Source organism: Nannospalax galili, unplaced genomic scaffold, assembly GCF_000622305.1.
Source record: "Nannospalax galili isolate Female #2095 unplaced genomic scaffold, S.galili_v1.0 scaffold558, whole genome shotgun sequence".
Taxonomy (NCBI): domain Eukaryota; kingdom Metazoa; phylum Chordata; class Mammalia; order Rodentia; family Spalacidae; genus Nannospalax; species Nannospalax galili.
In genome coordinates, this window is record NW_008340850.1 from 847,286 (window position 1) to 861,803 (window position 14,518).

The 14,518-nt window shown below is 38.2% G+C and overlaps 1 protein-coding gene and 1 pseudogene across 1 annotated transcript; both read right to left on the reverse strand.

Annotated features, from left to right (window-relative positions):
• Positions 1 to 1,716: 1,716 nt before the first annotated feature.
• Positions 1,717 to 7,995, reverse strand: LOC103736363 (annotated as a pseudogene).
• Positions 7,996 to 8,496: 501 nt separating this feature from the next.
• On the reverse strand, positions 8,497 to 12,107 carry LOC103736365 (olfactory receptor 7E24-like). The gene is made up of 2 exons (XM_029564824.1): positions 12,089 to 12,107; positions 8,497 to 9,371 (listed from the first exon to the last, which is right to left on the reverse strand). Exon 2 carries the CDS (start codon positions 9,250 to 9,252, stop codon positions 8,497 to 8,499), a length of 756 nt encoding a protein of 251 aa, XP_029420684.1. The 5' UTR covers positions 9,253 to 9,371; positions 12,089 to 12,107.
• Positions 12,108 to 14,518: the final 2,411 nt, after the last annotated feature.

A 14,518-nucleotide genomic window follows, 5' to 3' on the forward strand; every position in this document is an offset into this window, starting at 1 on the left:
CTAAGTATGTTGTTATTAAATAAATCATTTTTAAAAATTAAAAAAAAATGTATTGGTCCCCTGGATTTCATAAAGCAGATCTCACAGGCTTAGAAATGTAAACAAACAAACAAACAACCCCCCCTCAAAGTACCTATTTTCAGAACCAGAGATTATTAAGCAGGTGGCATAACACAGCCATAAGAAACCAACCTTTCAAATTTACTTTGATTAAATCATGATAATTATAGAAAAAACTCAAATTCGTCATCAACATATTATCTTCTAAGGACATTTTCCATGTGATTTTTAAAAACACATTAAATTGACACTAAATTCCTATGTAACATGTCAGTCATCCTTAAATTACTTTGGTTTTAAGACCAAATAGTCTTTAAATTTATTCTAGGTCTGAAATAAGACATGAGCAGAATGCAGTTCGCTCAGAAGCAACAGTCACAATCTCCTGAAACAAAAGTATTCTGAGCTTGTTATCTGGGAATTGATATCACTGTGGTCAAAGGTTTGCCTCAAGCTCCATTAATATTTTCACCCTTAGAAGATCACAGTGATAAAAGGGATTAAGAAAGTAAAAGCCCTTCAAAGACTTTGCGCCACTGGAATAAAATCCCAGGTGTTAGCCAGCTAACTTCAACATCATTGGAGAAGACCCTGACAGGCTCACTTTGAACACCTGAGTGAAATCATTTGTACCGGAGAGCTTCTACTCAGAATGCCCTTTAGCTACCATTTCTCCCAGTAACAAGGGTGCATTGAGTTCAATGTCACTATGTAAATCGAATAGTTGCAGTATCTGTACATATGACACAAGAAAAGACTGAATTAAAAGCTTCCTTTCTGAAGGTGTAGTGAGATCTCAAAGCTACACTAACTCCAACCTCAGGAAAGAAAGTCCACCAGACACACATACCTATGTAACATGCGACAGTCACCTACACTTTGTTGTCTATTCAAATAAACTGCCTCTGCCTTCCAAAATAAAAGGTCTATTATTTAACATTAGCTATATTTTAATTTTAAATGTAACTCATTTGTTAAAAAAATAACATTGACCTTGATCAGATATAAAATAAAAAAGGCTTACAGAATACCACACAACTTTCCACAAGCAGCTAGACATACTTTCCCTTCCAGAAAAATTAGTCTGTATGCTAAAAATGTTAAATCATTCAAGTGCTTGTAAGCATCTAGAGTGGTGCTTGCCTTTTTCAAACAAACTCAGACAACACCACAATCTGCAAAGCTTAATGTGAGACTATCCCAACATGACCATGATAACCATTACTAATTAAAGCCACTGCATTTCTTTAGTGGTTCAGGCACATTTTGGTAGGAAAAAAGCATTTTCAGAATAGGATACTAAATGACATGTACCACAAAAACTCTTTAAAAAATCTAGAAAAGGTTTAGGTTGCTGAGATAAACTTTATGAATTCAAACCCTGCAGGATTTAGCAAAGAGAATTTAAGCAATTATATTCATTTCCATTAGAAAGACACAGAAGTTGCACTTACTAGTATAGTACAATCCTGCTGTGAAGGCATGTAATGTTCTGAATGTGAAAGAACATTAACAGTATGCAAAATAAATTGCATAAATCTGAAGTCCTCTTTAGACTCAAGAGTTTAAGTATTAGCTTAAGTATTAGTTTAAGTATTAGCTCAAGATCCTGAAAAGTTATAGAACAGTACATTCAAAGTAAATAAAGGAGTGTCTTTAGTGGTTCAGAATCCTCTGAGAATGTACTAACCAGGACAAGAAATACTTCACCTGACCCAGCACTCTTTTACCCTTACAACTGACTATCAACACAACAAATACCCAAAGACCCACCTTTTTTAAAACAAACAAACAATAAACAAACAAAGTTTTCATAATAGAAAACAAAGGTAGATCACACAACATTTTGTAACTGTCCTGGGAGAGAAGCAGTCATAGTGCACAGAAAGGACCCATGTGGCTGCTTCTGGGTCCCAAGAAATCTTGGGAAGTTTTCGATTGACCTTATCAAACTGCTGCAAAAGGAAGCAATATCCTTCTGTTCTCTCGGTGAGGTAGAACAATTAACCTCCTAAATGAAAACCCAAGAGCAGATCTGAAGAAAAAAGAAAGTTGCAGCAAAGCTGCAGAATTATATTTTGATGCCTTCATGTTGACTGAGTTGTGACAAAGTTTTTTAATCCACAAGGCTCCATCTGTTTGAGATACTTGGCCTTAACTTCTATTCACAATCCACTTTTCTCATTTCTTCAACCGATGGATCCGAAGGTATGAGATCATAATAAGGCACCTGGTAATCTGCATGAATTCCACCAATGGAACATCGTTGAGCAATTTCCAAGAACACTAAACCCATTGCATAGCTGTCATTATGTTTGAAGGATTCAAAATGTTTCTTATTTATAGGATCATCTAGAACCTCAGGGGCCATGTACCCTTTAACTCACACTCTGTGGTTTGGAGCAATATCAGTTGTATATGTGGCTGAATCATGCCTTATAGACAATCCTAAGTCTACAATGCAGCAGGTCCCATTCTTCTTCACCAAAATATTCTTTGATTTCAAATCCCTATGAGCAGTAGCTGGTTTTCCTTGAGCACCAACAATCTCCATGTGAAGATGGGGAAGACAGTTTGCCATGGATTGAGCAAGTTTGATCATTCCTTCCACAGTATCTGTTCAAATAATCAAAAAGAGATCCATGCTCGTAATAATCTGACACCAACCAGAGCTGAGTCCAGATACTGTTGTCTTTATTGCCTGCTGCCATAAATCCCCAGATGTTTTCATGTCATAATAGCGCAGCCTGATAAATCTCTCCCTGACCAAACTGTGAACCTTCTTCTCAAGCAACTTCTCTCTGCCACTTTCCTGGCCAAACTTCTCCAAATCAACCCTTTTCAGTGCTTTCTTGTAACACAATGATTCTGCAAATGGTTCTCTGAACAAGCAGTGGTAAACCTGATCCATATCCTGATGCCGTATCATAAATTAAACCTTTTAATGTGCTACCCTCTGAAATGAAGGGACAATCTTGGATGGATCCCCTTTGGCACTCGATGGTGATTGGCAGTGTGGTTATGGCAGATATACCATTGGCATGAGTGCAATGCAGAAGTAGCAAACTGGACCAGCAACTACAGCAGCCAGTACCATAGAACCAAGGCTGGGTGACTGCTTTTCAATAGTGGGGTGTTCTATTTTTATTGCAGTTTTCCTGACTGTAGCAGTATGTTGTAATAATAGCCCCCCATTATTGAAGATGACAAATGGCCTGTCCTGAGGAATTAGGTTGATATCAGCTATACACATACAATTGTATATAACTTTGTCTGCAGTCTTAGTGACAGAGACAATGCACAGCCCATCTGTCTAGGTGGCAAAATGATCTTTTGTACAGAGGTGATAGAAACACTGTAATGCCATTGACTCTGAGCGGAGTCACCACTGCCACCAACACTGGGAGAAGCAGCTGGCAACTGGGAGCAGCAGCTGCCTACAAGGTCCAGCCCACCCAAACTTGGGCACTGCTTCACCTCAGCAAGTCTGGCCTCGCCCCAACTAGATAGCTATAATTTGAAAGTGTGATTCTTCCGTTTTACAATACCCAGGACTTGAGGACTGTATCAGATCCTGGTGTGGGAACTATGCCAATCAGTTAAAAGCGAGCAAAGTGGGCACTAGTGAAGGTGGAGCATTTTCTGTTTTAGTACTATGAGGAAAGCCTAGATAATAAGAGTAGTTAGCATATGAGTGATAACATGAGTGTTCTTTTTCTAGTTTGGGCAGTGGCCCATGTAAACACAGAGAATGTACCAACAGTAACATGAATATCAGAGACATCTGAAAGTGGGGACAAGAGTTACATCCATCTGTTAAATTTTATTAGGTTGAAGACTCTGGGTTTGCTCATTTTGAAAATGAAAGAGTATGAAATGCACATAAGAGGGGCTTGAGGTGACTGTTTTATGCCTATGATTATATTAGAGAAAATTTATGGCACAAGAAGAATGAAGGGGGGTGCCTTAAAACATGCAAATGTTGAACCTCTTTCGTGGTCACAACGTATATTAGTTGGTCATTTTGTTTATTGTTTTGAGATAGCAGCCCCTGAAAACCAGACTGTGAAGGAATGTGACTGACCTACATTGGCTGTCTCTGTTGTCTCATTAAAGTTTGTGCCTATAAGGAAAGTTCAGAATCAGTTGTGGAGGCACAACCCAGCACTTTGGAGGCAGAGGCAGATAGGTCTCTGTGAGTTTGAGGCCAGCCTGGTCTACATAGAAAATTCCAGGCCAGCTGGGGCTACAAGGAGAAATTGATTCCCCCTAAAAAAAAAAAAAGAAAAAAGAAAAAGTTCAGAGACAGGGTTATTTAAGACAATGGTGTAATTTTTAATAATGGCAGTGGTGTAATAATGTACTTTTTGAATCTGTCACAATATTAATAAATTTGATTACAATGGTCAGCAAGAGACAAACAGCAAACATTTTTTTTCGTCCTTTTGAGACAGGAGCCCCAACTGGCCTGGAACACACTATGTAGACCAGGCTGACCTTGAACTCATAGAACTCTGCCAGCCTCTGCCTCCTGAATGCTGGGATGAAAGGTGTGTGCCATCACGCCCTGCTCAAAGAGACAAACAGCAAACAATTTACTTTGTGTAGATTTATATGATGTGTATAAAGTTTTTATTTTAGGCCCTGTATGGGTTGTTGAATCTCAAGAACAGTGGAAAAGGTGTGTCAGTGACAGGAGCATTGTGGAATATTTTTTAGAATTACCCAATTTGTAGAGCATAAGAAAAAAAATAATTTGCTTTTGGAATAATGGCAAGTTTAAAAAAAAAGAAAATAAGAAAGAACAATTTTTCAAGAATTTTTTTTATTATTAAATATGGGAAGCGTTATAGAGTGAGGGTCAATTCATATCATTCCTTGGAACCATCACCTTCTGTGAGAGATAATTTTGGCTATCTTTTCCAGGTATGTTTCCAATTTTTTATTGGAAATGTTGAGTAAAAAACAAAAGTCCATGGAACCCATCCTTTATTTTGCAGTAGCAGTCCTGTAGGAGATTGGGAAATAGAAGACGTGAGTAAGGTAACAGGCAACACAGGATCAACCAGAGTTAAGTAGACATTTTGTATTTGTTGTTTTGTCCACAATAATTTTTTGAGCTTTTAGGGATGGAGTGTTGCAATTAGAATTACCGTGTAGGATTTGGAATCAACATTGAATTTGATAAATAGAAATAACTAAGATCGTGTAAGTCAGTTAATATCTCCTAACAGTTCTTGAAAATAATGAAGACTTTTTAATTTAAATTATTATCAATTTGAATCTTTTGTGGAATAATGTGGTTATTATCAATCTTGGTTTCCTGCTGGGACTCAGGTTCACTTTGCTTAGTGGGGGACCTGCTGGCTTCGGGGCAGAGGGTCTGATTGGTGACAGAGTCATAAACTCTGGGACCTGAGTCTTCCCAATATGACAATTTATTTTAAAATTCAGATGTTTTTTATACATCCCAAAGAACTAGCAGTCATGTGGGATATACAGTCCCATACAAAGATTTAGGGTAGAAAGAAACAGGACATTTGGTCTGTTAGTTGGGGCCATAAGGGTTCCTAAACTTTTACTCAAGGTTATCAATGCCCATCCAGTAATTTATTGGCCACATGTTTTCTTTCTTAGAGCTAAAAGCATGGTGAACCTTTAGCTTTTAGCTCAGGAGTAAACCTTTAACCTGGCCTAACCTCTTAGCCAGGGACAGCTGTGTTATTTGTTCAGGACAAGGAGATGAACTAAGAGTTGTTGACCAAGACGCTGTCCCATGGAGCAGGGAGCCTGCACTTTTATGACCAGGCCACTTCCTCCTGCCAGTCTAGCAGTGTTCTGCAGGACAGGGATTATCAGAGCCACTGTTTTCAGTGCCCCTCCATTTAGCAGAGAATGCAGCCTGGACCTATAAGTTTTAGGCTCACCTCACCCTAGAGCCTGGCATTCTGGTATCCTACAGTTTCCAAATATGAAAGTGCTGTATCACACTGTATCTTCTTAGGAGCAACAGAAAGACCAGTACTTTGTAAATAGGACTTAAGTAGATTAAATGTATTTTGTAAAGAATATAAGATAGGGGCTCTAAGAAGAATAGTATAAGCCTGTGGAAATGTTTTTTAAATGGGTGCTGTGTCTGCACTTACATAGAACTGACAAACACTGGGGCTGTTAAGCATGCCTTTGATTGATATCTAGTTGTTGGAGCCTTCATATAGAGGTAATGGTAAATGAGACAAGATGAGAGGAGATGAAAGGTAAATTAGAGGGTTTTTAATGATCTTGTGGCATCAGAGGTATAGTAAAGAAATAGTATTTTAAATTAATAATAATAGGATGTCAGGCTTTAGGTATAATAGTTGGAAATGACAAGCCAGCCTGTAATCATCCCATGAATTGAATAACTGAGTGTATTAATTTGATGGAAATTTTATAACATTTTCCATTCACCAATTTTTAAAATATTTGTCAGTTAATAAGTCATGCAAAAGGATATCAAGATCCAAAACTTTTACTGTGCAGGTTTATTATCTTTTTAGTTTGTCATAAAAATGTATTGATTCCATTACACACATAAAAATTTAATCAGGAAAAATAAACAACTGAAAAACCCATCTGAAATATAATAAGTCAAGGATATTTTAAGGCAAAAGGTTTTGTAAGAGACTATAGAGTGCATACTCCTGGATAAGTCTCCTATATCAAACCTCACCCACCCATGATTCAGGGAACATTGCAGGGTGGAAAAATTGTAAGAGCTAGGGTTGTTGCAACAAAAGGAAACAGGCTTTCAGACCACTGAGAGCTTGCTCACATGAACTTATAACAATGGTGTCAGTATGCACAAGACCAATGCTGACTCAGCCAATAAAAACCCACATAGAATGAAGGAAATAAGCAGCAGGCCACACCTTAGCAAAAGAACTATTGACAACTGATTACAGTTGAGTGAGGGAGAGTATTCTGCTTTAAGGGAGTGATTCAACATAGGCTGAATAGACTCCAGTGGATAAACTTTCAACAAGGGACATCTGAGTACAAATGCTTGACTGGATAGGACTTAATATATGTGACAGAATGGATGAAATCCAATGGGGGAATATGGGAGGGGTGCGGATAGGGGACAGGGTCTATTAATCGATCTATTATATAAAATGCACAAAAACACAATAAAATATTTTTAAAGCTTTGTGGGAAATTTGATCAATAGAAAGGATTTGGAGGAGGACATAATGCTTTAAACAAATTTCCTGAAAAAAGTTACACCTTTAAAGACTGATTAATTGACAGGGGTGAAGTCGGCTCCTGTGTGGTCATTCCTGGTAGTGCTGGGTGAGGGGGAGAGAGAGTGCCCCCTGCCAAGTGACTGCAGTATGTCCTGAGGAATCAGGGCTCCTGAGGCCCAAGGCAGGAACATTGCTGGGGAAGATCACAGCAGGCAGAAGATGTCCATGAGAAATAGATACAAAGATAGAGAAAGCAAAATTTGACTGTGGATTTTGTCATGACAAATATAACAAAACTCCTCAATTCCTAGTCTTCTTAAGCAAAAATCTGCATATTGTTATTCTTTATTCTGGTATCTAGTTTTCTCTTTGCCTCCTTGATGTGATTAGGCAACAGTGAAGAAACATATCCTTTTGTTCATCCATGGTCTCCCTCTACACTTCTTGGATTACTTGGCTTCAGTTGACTCAGTAAAAGAAATTAGGTATCAATATGCCTACTTTGTGAAGTGCCAATGAAGGCTCAGGCTCTGTTTAAAATACTCACATAAAGAAAAAAATATTGGTATAAAGAGTCTTATATAGGAGTCTTTCCAAGTAGACATCCATGATGACCCAGCACAAATATGGAGTTAGCAAAACAAAGAGATGAAAGCCCAAGCTGATTACCATCATGAAACTTCAAAGGATCAGTGCAGAATTCAGTCATCCTATAGTCTCCATATTACCTCAATCTTTTGGGACTTACTAATAGTAATGGGGAAGGAGAAAGGAAAATAAATGCCCACATTTTATTTCCTCTGTAATTATGTTCAATAAGAAACACATAAATCATTCTTTTTTAAAAAGATCAAAACTTTTCAATTTCCTTTGTATATTGAGGTAATATTTAATATATAACAAGAATAGAGTATTGACAGTTTTTCAGTGTGCACATCAATAGCATTCATTGCATTCATGCAATTCAGCATACATCATTGTCTTCTATATCCAAGCCTTTTTATGTTCCCAAATATAAACTCTGCACAATTTTAAACGCACTCCACTCCACCATGGCACAACTCCTTCAACTACTATTCTGTTATGACACATAATGAGAGAGTGAAACCATTATACAATAATCATAATTTATTCAGCAAGTAAAGTACAGAATTTTAGTGTTGATTGCTTCTCTCATCTATATTCCAAGTGGATGCCAGAGGTCCTGACATTAGATTTTTCTCCTGTGGAGCCTCCTAAGAGCATTTTTAATGTCCCTGTTTCTCAGGCTGTAGATGAAAGGATTTAACATAGGAGTCACCACTGTGTACATCACTGAGGACATGACACTCTTTCTGGAAGAATGTAATACAGCTGAGCTGAGGTACATGCCAATGCTTGTCCCATAAAATAAGCAAACCACTGATACATGTGAACCGCAGGTGGAGAAGGCTTTGTACTTCCCACCTGAGGATGGGATTCTCAGAATAGTGGAAACAATTTTACAGTATGAGAGGAGTATTACTGAAATGGGAAAAAAACCAAATATTGCACTAACAAAATATGTGACTATGTTTTTAGCAAAAGAGTTGGAACAGTCAAGGTTAAGGATTTGAGCAGGTTCACAACAGAAATTGGAAATTTCCACACCCTTAAATAAAGTAAACTGTAAAACAATTAAGTTGTGCAGCTGAGAGTCAAAAAAGCTAAGGAAACAGGATGCCAAAAGTAACAAGATGCAGAGATGAGGGTTCATGATGACTGGGTAATTCAGGGGGTGACAGATAGCCACAAACCGGTCATAGGCCATCACAGTCAGAAGCATGTCATCCATGCATCCAAAAATAATAAGAAGAGACATTTGTGTTAGACAGTCCACATAAGAGATTACCCTACTGTGAGTTTGGATATCCACAATCATCTTTGGAACTGTGGTGGTGATGAAACAGATGTCAGTCAAAGATAAATTGAAGAGGAAGAAGTACATGGGGGTGTGGAGGTGGGAGTCAGTGATGATAGCCAGGATGATGAGCAGGTTTCCAAGCACTGTGGTCAGGTATATGGACAGGAACAGTCCAGAGAGGATGGGCTGCAGTTGTGAATCCTCTGAGAATCCCAAGAGATGGAATTGTGAGATACGTGTTAGATTGTATGTTTTTATATAGCTTGGACATCTATGGACAGGAAATGATTGGGGAAAAAAAGCAGATTGATATCGAACATTCTATGTCTACTAATCTGCATCTACATGGGGATCTAATGGTCTGTGAAGTACATACAGCGATTTTACATTATTTAGTTGATGAACAGTACTACCTGGCAGCAAGATGTCACTTAATTTGCCAAACTTAAAGCAATTCTTTCAAAAATTTTCCATCCCCATCCATATCTCATCAGTTATGAACCACAAAATTAGGTGAGTTAAGGATATTTGTTTGACACATTCACTTTTATACATTGACGTTTAAATTTTAGGGTTCATTTGTCAATCGAACAAAAATATCAGAAGCTATTCACAACATTCTCTTATTCTTTCTTTACAGGAAGAATGAATTTATTTCATTTCATGTAGCAATAGCCTTTTCAAGATAAAAAGGAATTTCATCTTTCATAAGGTAGAACAATATTCCCATTTGACTCTGGTAAAGGAGGCAGTGCTCCCAGATAAGATTCCAGAAGTGAGTGAACATTTTAGTCACATATCGTTTATCTGCTGCAACCTGCACTACATATGTAAAATGATCACTACTGTGTGCTCATATTGTTTAGTGAAAATACAGAGAGACACCACCTACATCAACACATATGTGCCAGGTCATCTAAGATTGGAACTTAATAAATATGTGATTTATAGCATGAAGAATTCAATCATTTTTGAATCAATGAGTTTATTTGTGAATATTTGTCAAACAATTGGAATGCTTAGAATGATGTGAAAGCGTAAAATTGTTCTCACTCAGGATAACCTGAGCACCATCTTACTGTGCTTCTCTTATGCTTTTTTACACAGATGAAAATATCTGTGATAAAACCTAGATATCTGAGTGTTTTCAATGGTGGTCACTAAAGCAATAGTGTCCAAGATAAATATATGAAAAGTAGTGATTTCATCTTGTCTCCAGTTCTTTGGAACATTATTGAAAGGGGTAAAAAAGCAGACAGGAAACAGTGTGTTGAAACCACATTGCTTGAAACCAATTTTTGAGTCAAGAAAGTATCAATAATTAACGTGATAAAAAGAAAATCTTGGATGTCTCCCCCATGCCAGCATAAGTTCTAGAGAATGAGAACAAAAGATAGCCAGTCTTTTCTTGTCAAGTACACACCATATCACTATATAGAAACAAAACTATGTCCTGTGACAGAAATAGAACAATAGTATTCTCCAGTTACAGGGTATTTTTCATGACTGAGAGGAAGATTAACTTCACCATTAATACTAATATTACTCAATTTTTATTTGCCCTTATGGTATGCATTCATGACACAGTAGTCACACAGATAGCATCCATTTCTGTTCCATCATAACACAGTTCAGTTTTATCAATTGGAAGTAACCTCAGCTAATAATGTCAAGTGTCACTATGTTAGCATTTTGGGGGGGGGGTTGAGACAAGATCTTCCTGTACCCCCAGCTGACCTGGAACACACTATGTAGACCAGGCTGGCTTCAAACTCACAGAGATCTGCCTGCCTCTGCCTCCCAAGTGCTGGGATTAAAGGCATGTACTCCCATGCCTGACTCTGCATCTGCTCTTTTTAAGAGAAGTACAAAGTTTGTTCGACATGACTCCAAGTTAAATTGTTAGTCTCTAGGAACTATGGACCATGTTTTTTCATAGGTGATGAACAATTAGAAAGTTTAAAGACGTACAAATGACCTAACCATATGTCTAGTTCAGATGCATTTTTAAACATTTACAGTACCATGAGTAATAATTAAGTCATGACCAGACATTAAGTATTTTCTAGAGATGGAGGGGGGAGATTATAAGAATACTAGAGCCCACAAGGAAATATAGTTGTTTTCTAGACAGCTGGTCAGTTACTCATATGAACTCACAGCAATGGTGACAGCATGCACAAATAAGTCCCATGCAAGCTCAAACTAGACAAAATCCCAGCACAGACACCGTAAAGTGGATAAGAAACCCCAACCCTGCCCAACATATTATTGGCAGCCAATGGCTGTGGGGAAGGGGGAGTGAGAGCATTTTTCAAGGATGGGACTCTTGAGAGATTAACTATGCTCCAGTGGATGAACCCACACTGAAGGATATTTGGGGAGACAAATCAGACTCTATAGGATTTATTATATACTTATGTATATAATAGAGTATATTAAATTGGGCAAGGGTTAGTAAAGGGAGGGGTATATAGGGGAAGGGACATAAATACCATAAAATATATTGTATGAAAAATCACAAAAATTCAATTAAAAATGAAAGAAAAAGAATGCCAAAGGATATACACAGCTTCCAGGTATGTTTCTCTTTCTGTGATCTTTTCTAACAATATCAGCTTTTCTTCTGTAATAGTTGTTAACAGGTGTCACCCACTTCTCTATCCTGTTACCAACTAGAAACCCCTAAACTGTACATCACAACAAAGAAGGAAACTTCTTATGGAGTGAAAGACAGAAAATATTAGTGTTTGAGCTCTAAAAGTGGCAATTTGCCAGAGTTCTCCTGACCTCATGTCCTGTGTCTGTAGATGATTCTTCAGTTCACACACGAATTCAGGGGTGTGAACTCACAAAAAGCTAGCACAGCTTACATAAAAAAATGTTTTTGTTTTTTAGAAATGTAATTATATCAAGGCACTTTTGACCTGGAGAATGATAAGGTTCAGATCCAGTCGACCCCAGACCCAGAAACCATAAGGCCCCTAAAGAGGAACTGAGTCAACCAACTCCCAGCCACCTGCAAGTTAACAAAAGTAGCTCTGGGAAATTAATGACCAATGTATTGTGATCACCAGAGTATACGCCACAGGCTGACAAACAGGTTTCCCAAGCCCTTAGCTGCATTTAGTTCTTGGAACCCGTAATTGTAGAAAACAAGTTTTACAGTAGATGTTTTCCTTGATAAGTTTCACCAGGTACAGACCCCACACCCTCCCTGAGCAAGCAGCCCCCCAAACATTCCCAAACAGCAGAAAAATATTCTCTTTTTCCACATTCTGACCCTTTATAAGCTACCCCTCCGTAGCCATTAGGCTGCCGGTTCTTCCTCACACCTAAGTTGAAGACCAGCCCCGCCAAACCCAATTAAACTCTCGCTTTGCCAGAGTCCCTTTTGTTTCTATTTTGTGGCAATCCCGACCCCTGCCACCTTCTTATCTAACAGAGAAGATTGTGCAGATGGAATAAGATGATAAGCATAGAACACAAAGCTCTGAGGATGACACTCAGAAATCCGTAAATAACAGTTCATGTCTTACAGCCATGACTCTTATTCTTACAGTCACCTTCATAAGCTTCCTACAGTGATTAGTTAACAGTTCATGTGGACTTATTTTCTGCTATCCTGGGTGAGATCCTTATGGGATGTAGGACCAGTGGGGGAAGAATGCAAAATATGAATGAGTTATGAGAACATAGAGTTCTCATACATAAATATTGAATATTATTATGCCCATATATCTCCCAAAGTGCATGCATTTGCTGATGTTGAAGAAACAATACTATCTTAGTCATTCCTCTGTCTTTCTCCCTTAGAACTTACTGATTCTCACTGAGTATGTGGTAGCTCATGACACAATTGTGTAGGTGATCTGATGCTCACCAGTCACAGGATGCTGAAGTAAATGTGAAGATTTGTCATCAGATTTTATACAAATACAGTCTTAAATAAGAGCTCCTCCTGCGGATAATCATGAGAGTGTGAGGCACAGATCTGGAGCTCACTGAATGGGAGTTAGAGGACTAGAGGTACATGGTGATTATATATAATTATATGGCTTTGGAGGCTCAACTCACAGAGGTCATAATTAGCCAAATTGGCTAAGGCTTTACAAATATTTTCTGATACTAATGGCTAGTAAGAAAATAACTGACCACAAAATCATGAAGTTCTTTCTCTACATAGATTGAGGTACAGGCATACTGTTCATCCTTTGTTATTGCTAGTATTCATTTGATTCATACCTCAATTTCATCAAAGCAAAATCACTGTAAAGAAACTTCTACCTGTGCTAGAGAGATGGCTCATAGTTTAAGAGCAGTGGCTATTCTTACAAAAGACCCAGATTCAATTCCCAGCACCTACATAGTGGCTAGCAACCATCCTTAACTCCAGTTCCCAGGGAATCCGATGCCATCTTCTGATCTCTGTGGGCATTGCACGACATGTGCAATACACTCATTCACATAAAATAAAAAAATAATAAATTATAAATTGTTGTGAGGTAACCCACCAGCAAAGACCACTCAGATATTGAATATAGCCAAAAGAAAGTCTTTATAGCCAGCCACTGACTACACTGTGCATTTGATCCTAAGTGCAGTACTGAGCTTTTCTCAGGGAAAGTTTTTTTTTTTATATAGAAAAACCACATCCTTATCAGTTCAGGAGTGGACCAGTTCCCAATAATTTTTTCACTCATGTGCAAGCCAAGCAGAAAATACAGATGCTACTGAAAAGCAGTTGTCCAGAGTAACCAGGGACCTGCTGACACCCCCCCAATTAAAAAAAAAACCCTATATCCTGTTGCAGAAGGGTCAAACTTCTCTATTTCCACACTTTAACTGTCTGTAGTTTCAATGGATAGGGCTGGTTAGGGCCATTACATGGTATAGCTACAGTCAGTACTACAGTGCCCCACCATACTTCCCTCTGGTTCTACGGGCATGAGTATATCATAGACTCATATTGAGACAGGGGATTATGCTGCCCCCTTAGAATCCTCAGTTTCACTAAATTAAAACTTTTTTGAATATAGCTATTCAGTTGATCATGCAAGACCCAATTGTCAGCACCAGGAGTAGGAGGACCACTGGCTCTGCCAAAGCAGTAAGCAGGGTGGTGAGCCTGTGGAGACCAAGAAAATAAGGATTGATACCAGTTGTTGGACTTATGTCTTTTAGTTGTTGTTGTTTTTGTTTATTTAGGTTATTTTTAATTAATATTAAGCTTTTCCTGATGACCCCAGACTGATTCACATAGAAGTAGGAGATCTCACTTGGAGCCATGCAGAGACCCCTTTTTTTCATAAAGATGAGGTCTAGGCCCCTGAGATTTTGTGACACTACT